Source organism: Uloborus diversus, chromosome 3 (genome assembly GCF_026930045.1).
Source record: "Uloborus diversus isolate 005 chromosome 3, Udiv.v.3.1, whole genome shotgun sequence".
Lineage (NCBI taxonomy): Eukaryota > Metazoa > Arthropoda > Arachnida > Araneae > Uloboridae > Uloborus > Uloborus diversus.
The window spans coordinates 54,333,733-54,350,206 of record NC_072733.1 but is presented as its reverse complement, the minus strand read 5'-3'; the positions used below and the strand labels follow the sequence as shown (position 1 = coordinate 54,350,206).

The 16,474-nt window shown below is 34.1% G+C and overlaps 1 protein-coding gene across 1 annotated transcript in view; it reads left to right on the top strand.

Annotated features, from left to right (window-relative positions):
* The first annotated feature begins 12,259 nt into the window (after nucleotides 1–12,259).
* LOC129218749 (uncharacterized) overlaps nucleotides 12,260–16,474 on the top strand; it is an 8,428-nt gene continuing 4,213 nt past the window's right edge. Inside the window, exons 1-2 of the mRNA XM_054853073.1 lie at nucleotides 12,260–13,132; nucleotides 13,339–13,580. Of these exons, the coding sequence (XP_054709048.1) occupies nucleotides 12,260–13,132; nucleotides 13,339–13,580 (1,115 nt within the window). The remainder of the gene's footprint in view (nucleotides 13,133–13,338; nucleotides 13,581–16,474) is intronic.

Below are 16,474 nucleotides of genomic sequence, written 5' to 3'. Positions count from 1 at the left end.
AGCACAATCACCAATTTACGTGTAACATTGCAACGCTAAAGAACATGAAATTGGATATCCTTTCCTGGATATATGTTTTCAACGTTTTATTCGCTCTGGCGAGTGTTTAAGTTAATTTATTAGGGTATAGATCTAATTATTTTCAACTAGTTAGTGTGGAAAATAATCGAAGTTAGCGACTTCAGTAATGTATAAAGCCAGACTTTTTTCTCCCCCTTTCCACGACGTCTCCTTTCCCTTAAACTATGCTCATTTTGCGTTTCCATGCCCATTTGCTAACTCAAGTGTGTTATGTTGTCAGGAAAAGACAAAGGCATTTGCATAAGCTCTGTTACTTTAAATGCTAGTTATAATAGTATTGGATTTACAGAAATAGTTAGGATATCACTTACATGTTTTTTTCTTTGTCTGAATCGAAAATATTTCCATTCAGCTTGAAAATATCTATCTTGAAAGAAAGATTTTTAGCGACGGAATAAGGTTTTCTTTCAACATATAAAGATTTTTTTTTTAAATGAGAATCCGGAATTTTTTTGGAAATTGAAAAACTGTATTGTGGGGAAAATGACTAGTTTAGGTCAGCCAACTTGTAATAGGAAGGATTATCGTGTATTATCAAGTTTGTATTCAATATTCTAGAATCAATATCAGTAACAGTGGATTCTAAAAATAAAAAAAAAATTTCAAGAATACCTATACCACATTTTTCCGAACATGTTTTTTATCTGCAATGTGATTTATTCTGTTACTTTTTCTCAGTCACCAACAGTGAATTTTCTTTGCAGTAAAGTTCTTGAAGTTTTTCTTTTTTTAAGGGAATGACGTTTTTTTTAAATTTTTTGAAATCCGATGGCAGTTTTATTAGCACGTACTCATTCCTTAGCATTTTTTCTATCATGTACATAGATCTAAAAATCAGTTAGTAGGTTAGATCTAAAAATCAGTAAGTAGTGAATATGTAAAGCAGCAAGAGTGTTGATCTGAAAATCAAGTCTCAACTATAGTCTGGTTTCGGTGACCTTAAAATGTTTAATGTCATTGGGAAGGAAAGGAAAGAAAGCAGTAGGAATGTTTATAATGCACTTGTTTAAAATGTGCGCATTTATCTACATTCAGTTAGTCTTCACCGATTTTTTTTTTCGTAAGAAATAGTGTTCTCAAAAAGGAGACAAGTGTACGTGTGCAAAAAGTGTTCAAAAAGTGTTTGATTATTTGCAGTGTACTGGAAACACTTACCTTTGTTTAAAAATTAGTAGCCCTTTGAAAATTGAGCAGTTTTTAAAAATACATATGAATCATGATTAAAAATTAATGAAAATATTACAATCATAAAAGTGCAATTTCTCAATTAAAACACCATTAAAATTGGATTTTTCCATGAATTAGAGCATTTGTATCCAACTTTAAAACACCTAAACCAGGTCCATTACTATAGTCATTTACCTTTTGCTTTTTTCTTTCATTTATTCTTCATAATTTTGTTTTCCCGTGTTACAAATCAGCTTGAATGCATTAATTTTTCTTACAGTATTGACGGGAAACATATTGATTGAAACGACTCCCTTTGAGCTGGCAGTAAACATTAAAAAGATCAAATGTTGTTTAACCATGTCCCAAATTTGCAATGAGAATTGCATAATAAAATATTGATGTACATTTGCTGTAACCTTTTACCAAACATTAGTTTAGAAAACAAACTGTGTATTTAAACTTAAACCACGTCCCAACTCTATGCAATCTTTGTGTATAACTTTCACAACTACATAGGGGAGGGTGGCCCAAAGCTGGTAGGTTTTTGAAGAACGCTCGAAAATTGTAGTTTTTGGATTTGTATCGCAACAATTTTGGTTTTATTTCCTAGCAGGGTTCTTGAACTTCAAAATAAAAAGTGATTTTTGTATTCTTTCAAACCTAATATTTACTTATTATCATTTTTTACAAACATTTGAAAAACCTTCTTTGCCCTACCAAGGAGCTCAAAGCGGGTAAGCTTTACTAATTGTGGTTTGGTACATTTGCCAATTAAATATGAAGTTATATATGATTAAAATAGTTGACTAGCTACCTGCCATTATATAAAAACAATATATAAAACAGTTGTACTTGTCCAATTTAAGGTCAGAACATTTGTTTGTAAAGCATAAAGAAATAAGTGATTAAATTAATAGACTAATTAATTGCCATCCTAAAGAATTACTTTTTAAAGTTATACTTATCCTATTGAAATCGAAAATCTAAGTCAGCACACGAATCAAGAAATTATAAGTAAATACATTATTAAATCCTATATCCGCTTTGTCCGACCCGCTTTGCCCAAAAGCACGTTTTTTTATTTTAATAATTATAACATTAAATTTAAAAAAGAAACAAACAAAATGACTATTGTAGTTTGTACGTGTTGGTGTCAGAATAACGTAATGTTATTGACAATCAAAAAAATGAGCTGATCTTCGACTAATCATAAGTTACAAAACTTTATTTTTTAAAAAAGAAATGTATCATTTTTTTATTTTAAGCCTGGTCGCGTCATGCCGCTTCACTGCTGCTTCGCTGGGACTGATAAAAACTCGGGGGTGTCCAAACACGACATGCGTATGCATCGCCGCTTACACATCTTGGGTGGGGGGGGGAGGCATACAAAGGTCTACCCGCTATGGGCGACCTACCCGCTTTGGGCCACCCTCCTCTATCTATTTATCTAGTAGTATCTAAAGTTCCAGTTTTTCGATGGCTGCAATAACCCAAATCATAATCCGTTTAATTAATAAAGTACGTGGAGCAATTCTTTAAACTAAAATATGTGTAAAAAACTCAGCTTTTTTTTATTCTGAAAACATTTCTGATTACATCTTTAATTCCTTGCTTTCAAGGCACTGTATGTATTTTGTCTAAATTTTTGAAATGGGTTTTTAAAAGGAGTCATGTTGTGATTTGATTCAGTCTCAGTTTAGCTCCAGAATTCAAGCTTTCCAACGAATTTTAACCGCACAGTTATTATTTAAATTTCTTAAGATAAAAATGTTTGAATCTGTTTCTTAAAACAATTTATACGAAGAATATAAGAACTTTTTCCTCACTTCGTTTCTCTAGATTTCTTCTGAATTTTGATTTGTCACTTTTAGATTTTCTTTACGAATTTTATTTTACATTATTGATATGCATACAAATTGAAAGCCAAAAAGTTCCTCTAAAAACTTTTTTTTTTGCGGGAAGAAGACTGCACAAAAAAGAGGCTTTTTTGAGACTATGAAAAATAGTGTTCGTAACACATAAAAAAGAGGTTTTGTTAACAGGAAGCACAACTAAAAAACGTAAAGGAAAAAATAAATTAAATAATTGAAAAGCAATAATAACTACGCATAAAAACAAGTTTGAGTCATTAGAATTTAAACGGAAAGCAACTGTTAAATTTTAGTCATTTATTCAACTCTAAAAATAGCTTTTACGTTGAAAACTTGAGCTGTCTCTTAATTACAGTGCCGGTAAAAAAATCTTTACATTTGGTTAGTAATTAAAAACTTTATACAAATTTTTCTTGTCATAATTTTACTTGGCATGCTCTCTTGTGAATTGGCCGAATACCGAATAATCTATAACCTATATAAATCTATATTTACAAGCTCCAAAACATGCCATAATCATCGCATATCAACTCTTTGACTTCCATCTCCTTCACAAGTTCACGAAACCAAACATTAAACACAAACAGAACGTATGTTTCAAATTAATATCATTCGAAATTCGAAAGCTCTTTTGATTCATTTCGCTGGGAGGTTTTTCGGCATTTTCTCCGAAATTTCCGACTATTCCTTGTATTATCATCGTGTTCGAGAATGAAAGGAATGTGACGTGAGTGATGTGTCATTCCAAAAGAAACTTCCGTTGTCTCGGAAACATCTCCAGTGTTTCGTCATGTCTTCTTAATGATGAACAGAATACGTTTTCTTCAAAATGAAATGTATTGAGCAAAGAGCAAATATCAGAGAGCAGTATTCAAGCTGTATAAATGAATGTGTGGGTTAAATGTTTGATCTTTTAGAGTTTTGGAAGGTTGAAATGGGGCAGAGGGGGTGTGACGATTTTCGTGTTTTGTTACAATGTCTTTCGTTTTAGTTTGAAAAGTAATTTAAATACAGGACATTATTTTTTATCAACCTCAGCTTTCGTTGCTTTTTTTTTCCAAAATACATTATTATTATTGTTATTTTAATACAATTTTCAAAAGATAGTCAAGTTGTCCTGGAGAGGAAACGGGATACAGTGGGACCTTAGAGCAGGGATTAGTAAATGGAGGGAACTAGTCCAATAATTGGCCAACAACGACGAATGGTTGACACGTTTTGCGTGAAACTAACGAAAGAAACCTAATTTCTTCCAATGCTTTGCTTTAAAATCTATCACATGACTTGGTACCTTTGCTGCACAAATGAAAGTCTTCACTCCCACCATTTAATCTCTTCTCAATGAGTGGGACCTAGGGAAAGTCGCATAAAACTCAGCTGTAGCAGTGGGTGCAAAGGCACCCTAGGGTACCTCAGAGAGAGGCGAGGAATGCCACGAAGTGTCTACAGTATCAGTAGGGTCAACTGGAGTTAATGGAAATAGAACTTCAATGTTTCAGCATTAGAGTCCTCTTTCTTTAAAATGAATTGAAACATGAAATTTTGTGCATTATGTCTCTGAGCGTAACTACATATGAAAAATTTGACTGTTTGAGAATAAAATCATGTTTCATAATCCCTCTGACTAGGGAGAAAATGGAAACACCCCATTAATGTCTCCATGAGACTGATGTAGGCAGATAATCGCACATTACTAGGGATTGCAATAGCGGACCAAAAATGCAATACCGGTATTCGGTATTTTTTAAACGTGATACCGGAATAGCGGTATTAATACCGGTATTAGAAATTTTGCAAAAAAACATTCAAAAACATTACGTTTCGCTGCCATATTTTATTATTTTGTGCAAAAGATGCATTATATTGTGAACAAATAGAAAATGAAGAAACAAATGTCATAATGAAAAATCAATAATAGCAAGAAACATAATGTGTCTAATGAGTTGTCACTAAGCCTAGAACTCATTTTAGTGAACAAATTTCCTGCAGATGAAAGTATTCTTTCTGAATTCGCGCAGGCCGGTGATACTGTTGAAACTGCACGATACAAATCCTGAAATTGCCTTGAAATCCTTCATCTTCAAAGAATTCGGTTTTTAACTCGTTGGTTTTGAAAAAATCGTTTTGTGAGCTTGTGTGTTTTTTTGTTTTTTGTTTGTAGGGTAGTTTTTTTTTTTTTAATCTTTATTATTTATAGCTAATTGTAGCTGTTCTCCGAGCGACAATTCTTTTCCAGTATTGACAGCATCTTCTACGATTTCCTCCTGGCCAGAATAGTTTGTGCTTACTTTCCATGAATCCTTTGGTGTGAAATGTATTTGAGTTTGATCTTGTCAGTTTTTTTTTTCGTTTTCCTTTCAAAATTATTTACATTTATGTAAATATCTGAAAATATGTTCCAACTAATTACCTCTTTGAAAATGTTATAGGCATTATAAATATTATCTCGCTTGGTGTGAAGCTTAATAGCGAGACAGAACAGAACGCCAATAACAGTGACAACAAATTACAGTTTATACTTAAAATACACCGTCAGCTCAGTTATTCCATCCGAGGACTGCAGTTTCGTGCTTTTTAACACTCATCAGCCCAGAATAGGAACCACACGAGCTGGAGGCGAAAAACCTCTTAAGGGAGCCTAGAGAGCCAAACAAACTGATAGCTAATGCAGAATTAGCAAACCAGATGAGCGACGGCAGCAATGGTGCGGTTCAACTCAAAGATTGATGCCAAAGCATGGTATTTTGTAGTAAGTTACCGCCCTAAAGCCAGGGCTAAGGCAGAAATGCTTAAAATACACCGCCAGCTCAGTTATTCCATCCGAGGACTGCAGTTTCGTGCTTTTTAGCACTCATCAGCCCGGAATAGGAACCACATGGGGTTCCTAGCCCTCTGGGTAGCCTAGAAAGTAAAAAGCCTTTCTTATAAACTCATGAAAGTGCGCTTCATCACACCATCTGGTGATAAAAATACCATTTTGTAATCTTTCTGTTGCTTTTATTCATTCATATTCCATAAATTCGTGCTTTTGAAGCCAAATTCTTACTTCAATAGATTGATTTTGGTACTGCCTCATGGAAATGGAAATTTATATTTAAAAGAACAGTAGATATCTAATTTGTTAAATATACAACTCTTCAGTTAAAAACTCATATGATTTTTAGCTAATACCGAAAATACCGGTATTCTACCCAATCAAATGTATTACGAAATTGTAAAATAGCTGCAAATACCGGTATTCGGTATACCGGTATTAAAATCACTGCACATTACACAACCAGTTTCGAAGCTTAAGAAGTTCCATTCCAACAATAATAACTTTGTACAGCCCGTAGGTCACGAATGACCCGCTGATTCCTCCAAACGTTATATAAAATCATTTTATAAGAAAAATAATACAACAAATTAAATTATTCTTTGAATTCATGTAAAATACATGTACACGCAAAAATGTAATTTACATCAAAATTTAATTTTCCGAAAAAAAGTTAGGAGGATTGAAATACTTAGTAATTTTCATTTTACACAGAGAACATTTATGATGTAAACCGAAACACCTAAATTACGCATAAAAAATAGCTGGGAAGGTGAAATTCGTAAATAAATTTTTTTTGTAACCTTCCACACAATAAATAAAGCGAGTTAAAACCATTTAGTTATATTTGTAGAGAATGTAAAGGAAGGAAAAATGTAAGATCACTCGTTTAGTCACTTTCACTCGCCAACAGTTTAGTAACAAAAATTACCACAAGTGTAGAATTTGTTCCCATTTATACCAACTGAGCTTATCAATACTTAAAATATGGACTGGGTGCTGCCGTGAAAAAATTCTAATTCTTCAAAGGCCGCCGCGAATCGGAAAGGTTTGGGAACCCTAAGCTGTAGTAAGAAAATAATCATTATTAGTTACAGGTTCAGATATACATAGTAAACAGAAGATATAAAAGTGGTTTTTAAGTGACAGGACTTAAAAATAGTTATAATCTTAAAGCACATTTGAAGCTTGAAAAACTATTTGCAAAATATATTGTGCGATGAGGTTCTATCAATGAAGTTATCGCACCGATGACTAATTGATTTAGTGCATTTTTAGTTGCAGAGTGTAACTGGAGTCCTTTTCAGAAAACAATACCTGTATTTGAAATTATGAATTTATTTCCTCCTTGGTGATATGATACAGTGTTATCCTGGGCGAGCTATTTGCATATGAAATATGATATTGCAAAGTAAGTTCTCTCGAAGCATAGATAGATTTGTAAAACAGGCAAAACCATTATTTGTAAATTTGCATTATGACAAATGAAGAATCGTTTATGCAATAGAAATTACAGTTATTTAAACTTAAGGTTTGCAGATAAAGCTTACAGTTATAAAATGCCTATTCGAGAGCATGACGGCTAGCAGCCGACTTGGCTGACTATGAAACTAAAATACGGCGCCTTAACAGAGAGAAAAAGCAACTGAGCTACAGAAGCAACATATATAGTCAGCCAGAGTCATTTGCATGTGAAATGCGCATTTCCCGATGTTAGAACGGCGGCCAATCAAATGGATAAGGAATTTCGTCATTTCAGGACGTAAGGCACGCATGTGTCTAAGATCGGGAAATACGTTATTTCATCAAAAACAACCCTGTTGTAAAAATTTCCACGCCAAGAAAACCTTTAACTTTTCCGCACAAAAAAGAAAACCTGCATCCTAAACCCAAAAACCCTCAGCCATAAAAAGTTATGATATCTAGTTTGCCCGCCATGTATCTGCCAAACTATCATCCTCCCTCTTCTCCTTTTTCATCACAGCTACTTCCATTAGAACCTCCTCCCACCTTCAACTCCTCAGAAATATGGATAGATCCTTTAAACTGTTTATCTTATTTGGCGGGAAGCTTTTCAAAGTGAAGTGGTTGCTTGGTAGTAGTGGGAAAATGGGGTTCTGGGCCAGGAGGCGGCTCTGCGGCTCATAGCCGCCTCCCAACTCCCCGATTGCCCCTCTAACTCCGCCTCCCACCGCCTCTCGACCTTGGGGTTGCGCCTGCCGATCCCCCTTCCACCGCCTCCTGACCTTGGGCTGCGCCTGAATCTTGAAGAAGATGACGAGGGTATTTTCGCGCGTTTTTGAATATTTTCCCGCGTTTTTGGACTTCGTTTTAGGGAATAGCAACACTGTGTAGAAGGTAAGTTTTTGGATGGCAACGTCAAAGTTTTGGTTGTTATGACAACCAGAGTTTTTAGTTTTCGGCTGGCAACACTTGTTGCTATGTTTTAACTTTTGGATGGCAACTTTTAAGAACGTTCGTGGCGCCATCTATTGAGAGGTTGATTTTTATTTCCGGACTTTAAATATTTCTGCGAATTTAATTATTTTTATTTTTACAGAGTGTTGAAGTTGGGAATCAAACACGCGTTCACCAAAAGGTCTTCATAGTCGAGGGATATTAAGCACACGCGCTAACCACTCGGCTACGAAGACCTACATATGCATACACTAATTGTCATCCCAATATAATTTTCACATGAGGTAAATGCACATGGTGCCATCTGTTGAGACTTTGAAGATTTTTCCCGCGTTTTTGGACTTTGTCATTTTTTTTTTCTTTGTAACCTTATACGATGGTTTTCGAGTGGCAACCTGATTAGGGTATGACAAAACGTCACAATTGTTGTCATAAGAATGTCTGATACTTTTTGTCATGCCATCCTCATAAAGTTGTACAGAGCTATTTCCAGTGTTTTTTACAAACATTTTGGACTATGTCGTTTTTAGATGCACCCGCCATTATAAATGATGATAGCATATGTATTTCTATTTTATTCTTAAACATGCATCCTAGAGAAGAGGTTGTATGGATTACGGTCCTTTATTTGAGTTTATGTTGCGTCATGGGAATCATCTATATTCTGACTGGGAAATCGGATTTTGCTGTTGATTTTCTACTTAAACCAAATGATACCTCTAATTCACTCATTACGTTCCGAGGGTGATTCATTTCAACGTGTCGAATAATCATTTTTCCTGCTGCAATGAAGAAGGCTTACCTGGAACCGGCTCAAGAAGCAAACACATGATTTTCCCATTCCCATACATTTTCATTGCTTTTATGCATTACATTTATTTATTTTTCCAAAAAATATAAATTCAACTATCATTATATGTTTTTTCCCTCTACCGATTTGATACAAATTATAATAAGTCTCATAAACAGTTATTATGTACAATTTCAATCAATGATACGCTATTAAGGTATGTAATCTAATACATGTAACACCGATTCGTTCATGTTTTTTCAACGCTTCGTCACATGAAAAATTCAGACTTTTTACGACATGCGTTATCATTTAATGATCTCATTAATATTTTAATTTCTCAAACACGCAAAAATAGAAACAAACGAGTTTTTGTTTTTACATATATTTAATTTTTCTAACTTATAAATTTTTCCAACTTATAATTATTATTTTTTTTTATATATAAAAATGAAATCAAATATTTTTTTTCAATTTATAAAAAGTTTTTGAAAAAATAATTTTTTTCTCAACTTGTAATTTTTTTTCCATCACACTTTTAAAAATGAAATTGAGCATTTTTTTTTTCCTTTCAATCATACAAAAAGTTTTGAAAAAGTAAATTTTTTTTCACAACTTGTAATTTTTTTTTCTAATGCTTATAAAAAAAATGAAATTAAATAAAAATATATTTATTTTCCAATCATGTAAAATATCCCCTTAAGCTTTACTCCACAATCAAAACAACATGTAGAATTATCCCCTTTCCTCAGCTCAACCAGGAATTCATTAATCACAATCATACATTCACACACATTTATTCTCACATTCACTCAATCACTCATGTATTTAAAATATAAAAATATACACTATATACAAAAATATAGATGATGAATATTTACAGACGATGAATATTTACAGATGATGGCTATTTACAATATGTAAAAAATATATATATAATAATAATTCATTAAAAAATATTTACAATATGGACAAAAAATAATACAATACGGAAAAAATAATATATAATAATAATAATAATAATAATACACAATATCTTACAACAACAGCAATATTTTTAGGATATCCCGATAATTACAATTGCCCTTTACAATGCGATTCACAAAGTGTAAATACGACGTATAATACACATAGTCACACTCTCCAAGTTCAAAACGTTTAATCGTGCGAATCATTCGGTGCATACTGAATGTAATTATATAGCATCTACACATTTTTTTCATATAATCAATGTAGTGAATATAATCTACACTAAATTCACGCCGACAAATCGGACATGATGGATTCTCAATGCCCCAAAGTAGCATGCACGAATCATGGACAATATGTCCGCAATTTAACATAGTGTGGGAGCATTTATCATTCTCCATGCATATAGAGCAGCAATCATCATCATCATCACTGCGCACATACCGCGTATGGCTCCCACAATATCTGTCAGCTTCAGACTCACCTTGAACAGAAGCAATTTCCATAATTATATTATTCATCTTACTTATGACATTAGTAATCCCCTCGAGATTTTCACGATTCGTAATATTTACCGCTTCGGCACAAACATTAATAAAGCTATGATATAAATTCTCCATCGTAGATGTAAAAAAAATTTGTTTCGCTACAACAGCGTGACTACTCCCAACAAAAAATCTTCTTCGAGAAAGCACGGACGGGGCTAAAAATCTTATCTTATGGTCGCAGATCGCATTGATAAGAAACACGGTGATACACATGAATCACTCTCCCCAAAGTCATAGGAAAACAAGTTTCGATCATTCCCCCTCAACGTTGAAAAATCCTACCCCTTTCTTTATCAGTAGAGGATTTCGCACTTCAGTGAATTCTCTTTGAAACTTCTATGTGTGGTCATGTTTTGATAGCATCAAACTGGACAAAATTATCTCTTTTGATTGTTCATTACAAGTAAAAATATTTTTTAATTGTTACAAGTAAAAATTTTGTTAGAAAAAAATCTTGTCGTTACAAGTAAAATCTTGGTGTTACAAGTAAACATTTTGTTAGAAAAATTTATGCTAAACAATAAAAAAAAAAAAAAAATTAAGAAACTTATTTATTTACGATTCAAAAAAAAAAAAAAAAGAGTGTAAATTTATTAATGTTACAAAAATTTTGCGTGTTAGAAAATATTTGTGAAGAAATATTATTCGCTTAGGAAGAAAAAAAAACTTTTGCTTAGAAAGAGAGAGATTTTTCTGAAACCCTTTCTTTACCCCCGTAACGTTGGATGAGTCATCTCCTATCGCGTCTCTTTTCCCTGCCCTCAGAAGTTTACCGACAGATTTAATCATCAGTGTATGCCTACGATAAAATGAGAAAATCGTGATTCAGTTAGAAAATACTGTTTCGGGTGCCGAAGTGATTTTTTCAACCGCAAAATTGGCTGCATTTGACATTTTTATCAAACTGACAACTCTAAAATTACCAAAGCAAAGGATTTGCAAATAGGGAGCAGGAGATGCAAGAGCGTCTGACTGGTAAGAAGCGCAGATCAGAAATGAGCAATTTTTTTAAAAATCGGGTTCGTATCATTGAAATGATGACGACAATTCAACAACCAATGAAATTAAATTTATTAATTAAGTGTGCACGTCGATGGTCATGACATCACGCTAAGCCAACCAATGGTGTATCTCAAAAGTGACATCACTGATTCAAACCAATTGAAATTCAAAAAAGTGATGATATCATTTATTTGTATTGATAAGTCCTACTCTGCGCTTTGCACATGCATGAGATAAGAGATTGTACCTTGATCAACGATGATTAATTCTCATCATGTGAACCGCTGGCAAATGTTCATCTGATAAGTGATATCCATTCCGCTGCACACGTGAGGTTGATGATTAACTATCTTGTGATTATTAATCAGAGCGATTACAGCGCCACGACTGGAAGTGAGGTTGTTATCATGTGTTTTCAGACTGCGTCCGCGAGCGGTTCACGAGATGCTTAATCATCACTGACCAAAGGGTAATCATTATCAACATGCGTGATGCTTAATCTATACTCAATCATGTGATCTTCAACCTTTCGCATTAGTCGATCTGATTTTGAATGTGTATAGTCACTCACCTTGCTCTCTCTAAAACCATCGAAATGAATTGCATGCAGAGAATAAGCGAAAACGGACTTCGTGTATCCTACTGCGAGGAATTCTACGATTCAAAGAAAGCAACTTTCATTTTGAATGAACTATCAAAATTGAAATTCGAAGAGCAATGCGTCACAGTATATGGGCGAACTTATATACCGAAAAGGAAAATTTGTGCGTATGGTGATGATGGACTTTGTTATTCATATTGTGGTATGGATGTACCTGCGATTGCCTGGACGCCTCTAATGTTGCAACTGAAAGAGGAAGCCGAATATGCTTCGGGGGAGCATTATAATTATGCTCTCCTAAATTACTACCCTGATGGGAGTTCTGGTATAGGAAATCACCGTGATAATGAGCCTAGTCTACAGAGTAGTTCATCGATTGCAACAATATCCCTAGGAGCTACACGCACAATTAACTTTTATCGCCAGAATTGTTTGTGCACCAACCTTTCGCTAACACATGGTAGTTTGTACATCATGCATCCACCGACAAACCAACTGTTTACTCATGGGATTCGACCTAAGTTACATGTCAAGCATCCTCGCATCAGTGTGACATTTCGTCGACTTCTTCAAGTCATGCCCCCATCAAAACGACGATGTTTGGATGTGACAGTGCCTCTTCAAGCAGCTCTGGAGGAGTCCTTAGAACAATCCGACGCGCCCTTGGAGCAGCCCGACGTGGTGGAGACTACAGTGCCTCTTCAAGCAGCTCCGGAGGAGCCCTTAGAACAATCCGACGCGCCCTTGGAGCAGCCCGACGTGGTGGAGACCCCAGTGCCTCTTCAAGCAGCTTCGGAGGAGCCCTTAGAACAATCCGACGCGCCCTCGGAGCAGCCCGACGCAATAAATCTTCCATTAACCCTACAAGTAGTCGACGTGTTTTCAAACCTGTTCGAAGAGCGTTCAAATCAACCCGACTTACCGGAAGACGCGTCAAAAAAATGTGATATTATTAACTGTCTTACTCATAGTGGTAAAGAGTCGCCTTTGGAAGAAAAAAAAATTTTTTTTTCGAAATATATGGCGGAATTCGTCTTAGTGTAGTACTAACTTCTGATGGATTTTCACTACAGTTGGAAGATGACTTCACTAATCGTTGTATTATGTTTTCACCTGCAGCATTCATCGAATTCATGAATAAGTTGGAAGATTTTAACTTCGTGTACAAAAATAGTGGTTTTATTGCTAACAATGAAGTGATGGTTCTATTGAATGATGGATACTGCAAATTATATCAAATAAACCGCGAATGTGAATTGGAGCCAGCCGGGGTTCACCTGCAAGAGGAAATGTGTAAAGACTTTTGTGAAAAAAAGTATGATATTTTTGATGAACTTCACAAACTTTTTTTTTCTTTTGTAATATTTGAACACATGCAAATCCTCAAACGTAGTGAATCGAGTTCTCTCAAAGAGAAAATAAAACCGTGTTTTCGTAAAGTAATTAAAACATGCATTAATGAACACTTTATTTGCGAAGGATGCATTGTTTCACATCCATCGCAACGACGTCATCCGTGTTTAAGTCTAAATACCTCCGAACAATTTAAAAGAATGAGTGAAAATGTACTACTATGCATTGATGTAAAAAAATAGTTATGACATTTTTAAACTGTGGAATGACATATGAAAATGTACAACATGAGATTGATTGGGAAGTGCTCGATGACTTTGCATCAAACCTGTAAGTAGTTTTTGAAATATTATTGTAAAAAAAAAAATGAATAAATGTATTTATTTTTACTTTAATTTTTTTCTATGTTTTTATCCACAAGGCAGTTATTATAATGAAAAAAGTTTCTATGTTTTTATTTGCATACAATAAAAATAATAACGAGACAGAATTAATGAATTAAAATATTTTATTGATACATTGTATCCCATACAAAATCGGGCTGTCTTTTCGCCCTTTTCTTTCTAGGTGTATCGAGAGACATATTGACAGTTTTAGGTACAAAAGTTGGAGTCACATCTGTTAAATACTTATTTTTCACAAAATGTTTGGGTACATTTATTTCATTTAACGTATGTAAAAATTCATCTTTCCATGGTACATGAACATTTTTTCTATTGCTGAAAATTAAATTCATCAGGTCTGCAATATTACTATTCGGAATGTTTTGTTTTTTATAAATAATTTGTCCTTTTTCATTCTATGATAAAAGGTCCGAATGTTTCTTCAGGAGATCCAACAGATTTCTTGCTTGATGCAGATAATTCTTTGAAATACTTTTCAGTATCGTAGAATTATAATTGTCATCTTCTTTGGTTATTTTTCTTTCTTCTTCTTCTTTTTCAATAACTTTATTTTCTTGAGGTTGGGTCCATCTTGGGTTGAATTCTGTCATGTTCAACTTCCTTTGGAGCAATTCTGTGTATTTCGATAACTTTTCATGATCCGCTAACTTGCTCTGTAAAATCTTTAACATTTCACGATCCAACTCACTCAATTGATTGGATGTGACTGTATGTTTTTGAAATATTTCCTCGGGAACCAAGGAATATTTCTTAGCGTGCTCCATTTCCTAGTATAGTTGATAGTACGCTTACAGCTGCGGGGATTAAAAAATTCAAAAATCCACCTTTTTGAACAACCAGCTTTCGCTTTTTCGACAAAGCCAATTTTCGATTTGCTAATTTGCGCAAAGTTGTCTTGTGTTTTGACAAGTTCTTCTTTTGATGTTTCGATAGAGGAATATTTCCTTTCAATGTGTTGTGACAGCACTCACAAATTGCTTTGATACATTTCACATCAATCTTTTTCAATAACTCTTTTTGAAGTTTTGCTGGACAGATTTGCAGAAGGTGCAGCTCGTTCAGCTGTTGCTTTGTAATTGCCATGATGACAAATGAATGTTATTATTTATACCCATTCATTTTTATAGTATTTTTCTCTGATATATGTACTGTGTTTGATTGGGTAGAATATTTGTGCGCAGACGCAATTCCTCGGGTGTATCATTTTTCAAATCAATTAATAGATATGAAAATTTCCCCTTCGTTGCATCCTCATACACTTCTTGAAAAAATTTTAAATGGCTGGGAAAAATCTGTTTTCCTAGATGAGTTACTTGACTCAAATCTCTCCTATTTTTGAAAAGCAGAATATAGTGAGCGTTTAAAGTAATTTCACGCATTTCTTTCCCTTTGTGAAAAAAATTCTGTGTGATGAAAATCACAGATACATTCAAATGATGACTTCCGACGTGTGAAAAGTTTAGTGATGACGTCATTTTTTCCACACTCTGCCATCTGGTCATCTAAGATGAACAATGTGGAAATTCCTAAGTATTCTTTATAATTTGAATTAAATCCTTCCACAAACGTCACGTCGGGAATAGTATCGTATAATTCTTGATAGATTCCATAGAACCAAACAATTTTATCGGGGACAACTGAAAACATTTCTTGTTTATGTTTGATGAGATCGGCTGCGAAAAATGATTTTCCCGAAGATGTGGGGCATGCGGCCACCATTGTGAAGCTGACTTGTAACTTTGGAAACTCCATGGTGAATGAGAGACAAACAACGATGATATTCCTTTAAATATATTTATTGATTGAAATTCGGAAATACATGAAAATGTTTTGCTACAAAATTGTAAACAATTTTGTCATTACATACATGTGTATTTATAAAAGAAGACAATATATTTTTCAATGAATGACCGCGACATTTTGAATACAAATAATAAATACAATATTGACCACATACTGCCGTGACATTACTTTGCAATGTCATGGGATTAAAGTTTACATTCGAAAATCGAGATACAAAATCATCAATAGGTCCTTTAAAAAAAGAGGGTGGATTTCCATAAGATTCAAAAAATTCCAATTGTTTTCCATCAACATAAAAAGCCACCCAATGGCTTCCAGATTCCGTCGAAGTGTCCACGTTTGCGATAAAACAGGAGGGTTGCGTATCGATGACAATGTCTGCCAGATGATCACTTGGAAACACATCCATGAAATATTTTTTAGTGATTGAATCTTGCTGTAAAATTGTTCGAAGTTGATTCGAATTCATTCTAATTCGCAAAATCACACAAGACGTGACGAGATTTCGTAATTTCAATCACGTTTTGAAATTCGGCGTAGATTAATAATGAGAGTGTTTCTTCGATGGCTTTGCTAAATTTAATTTCAACTCTCAAATTTCCTTGATGCTGTAAATTTAAATGGGGACCATTGCATAGGTCTGCTGAGA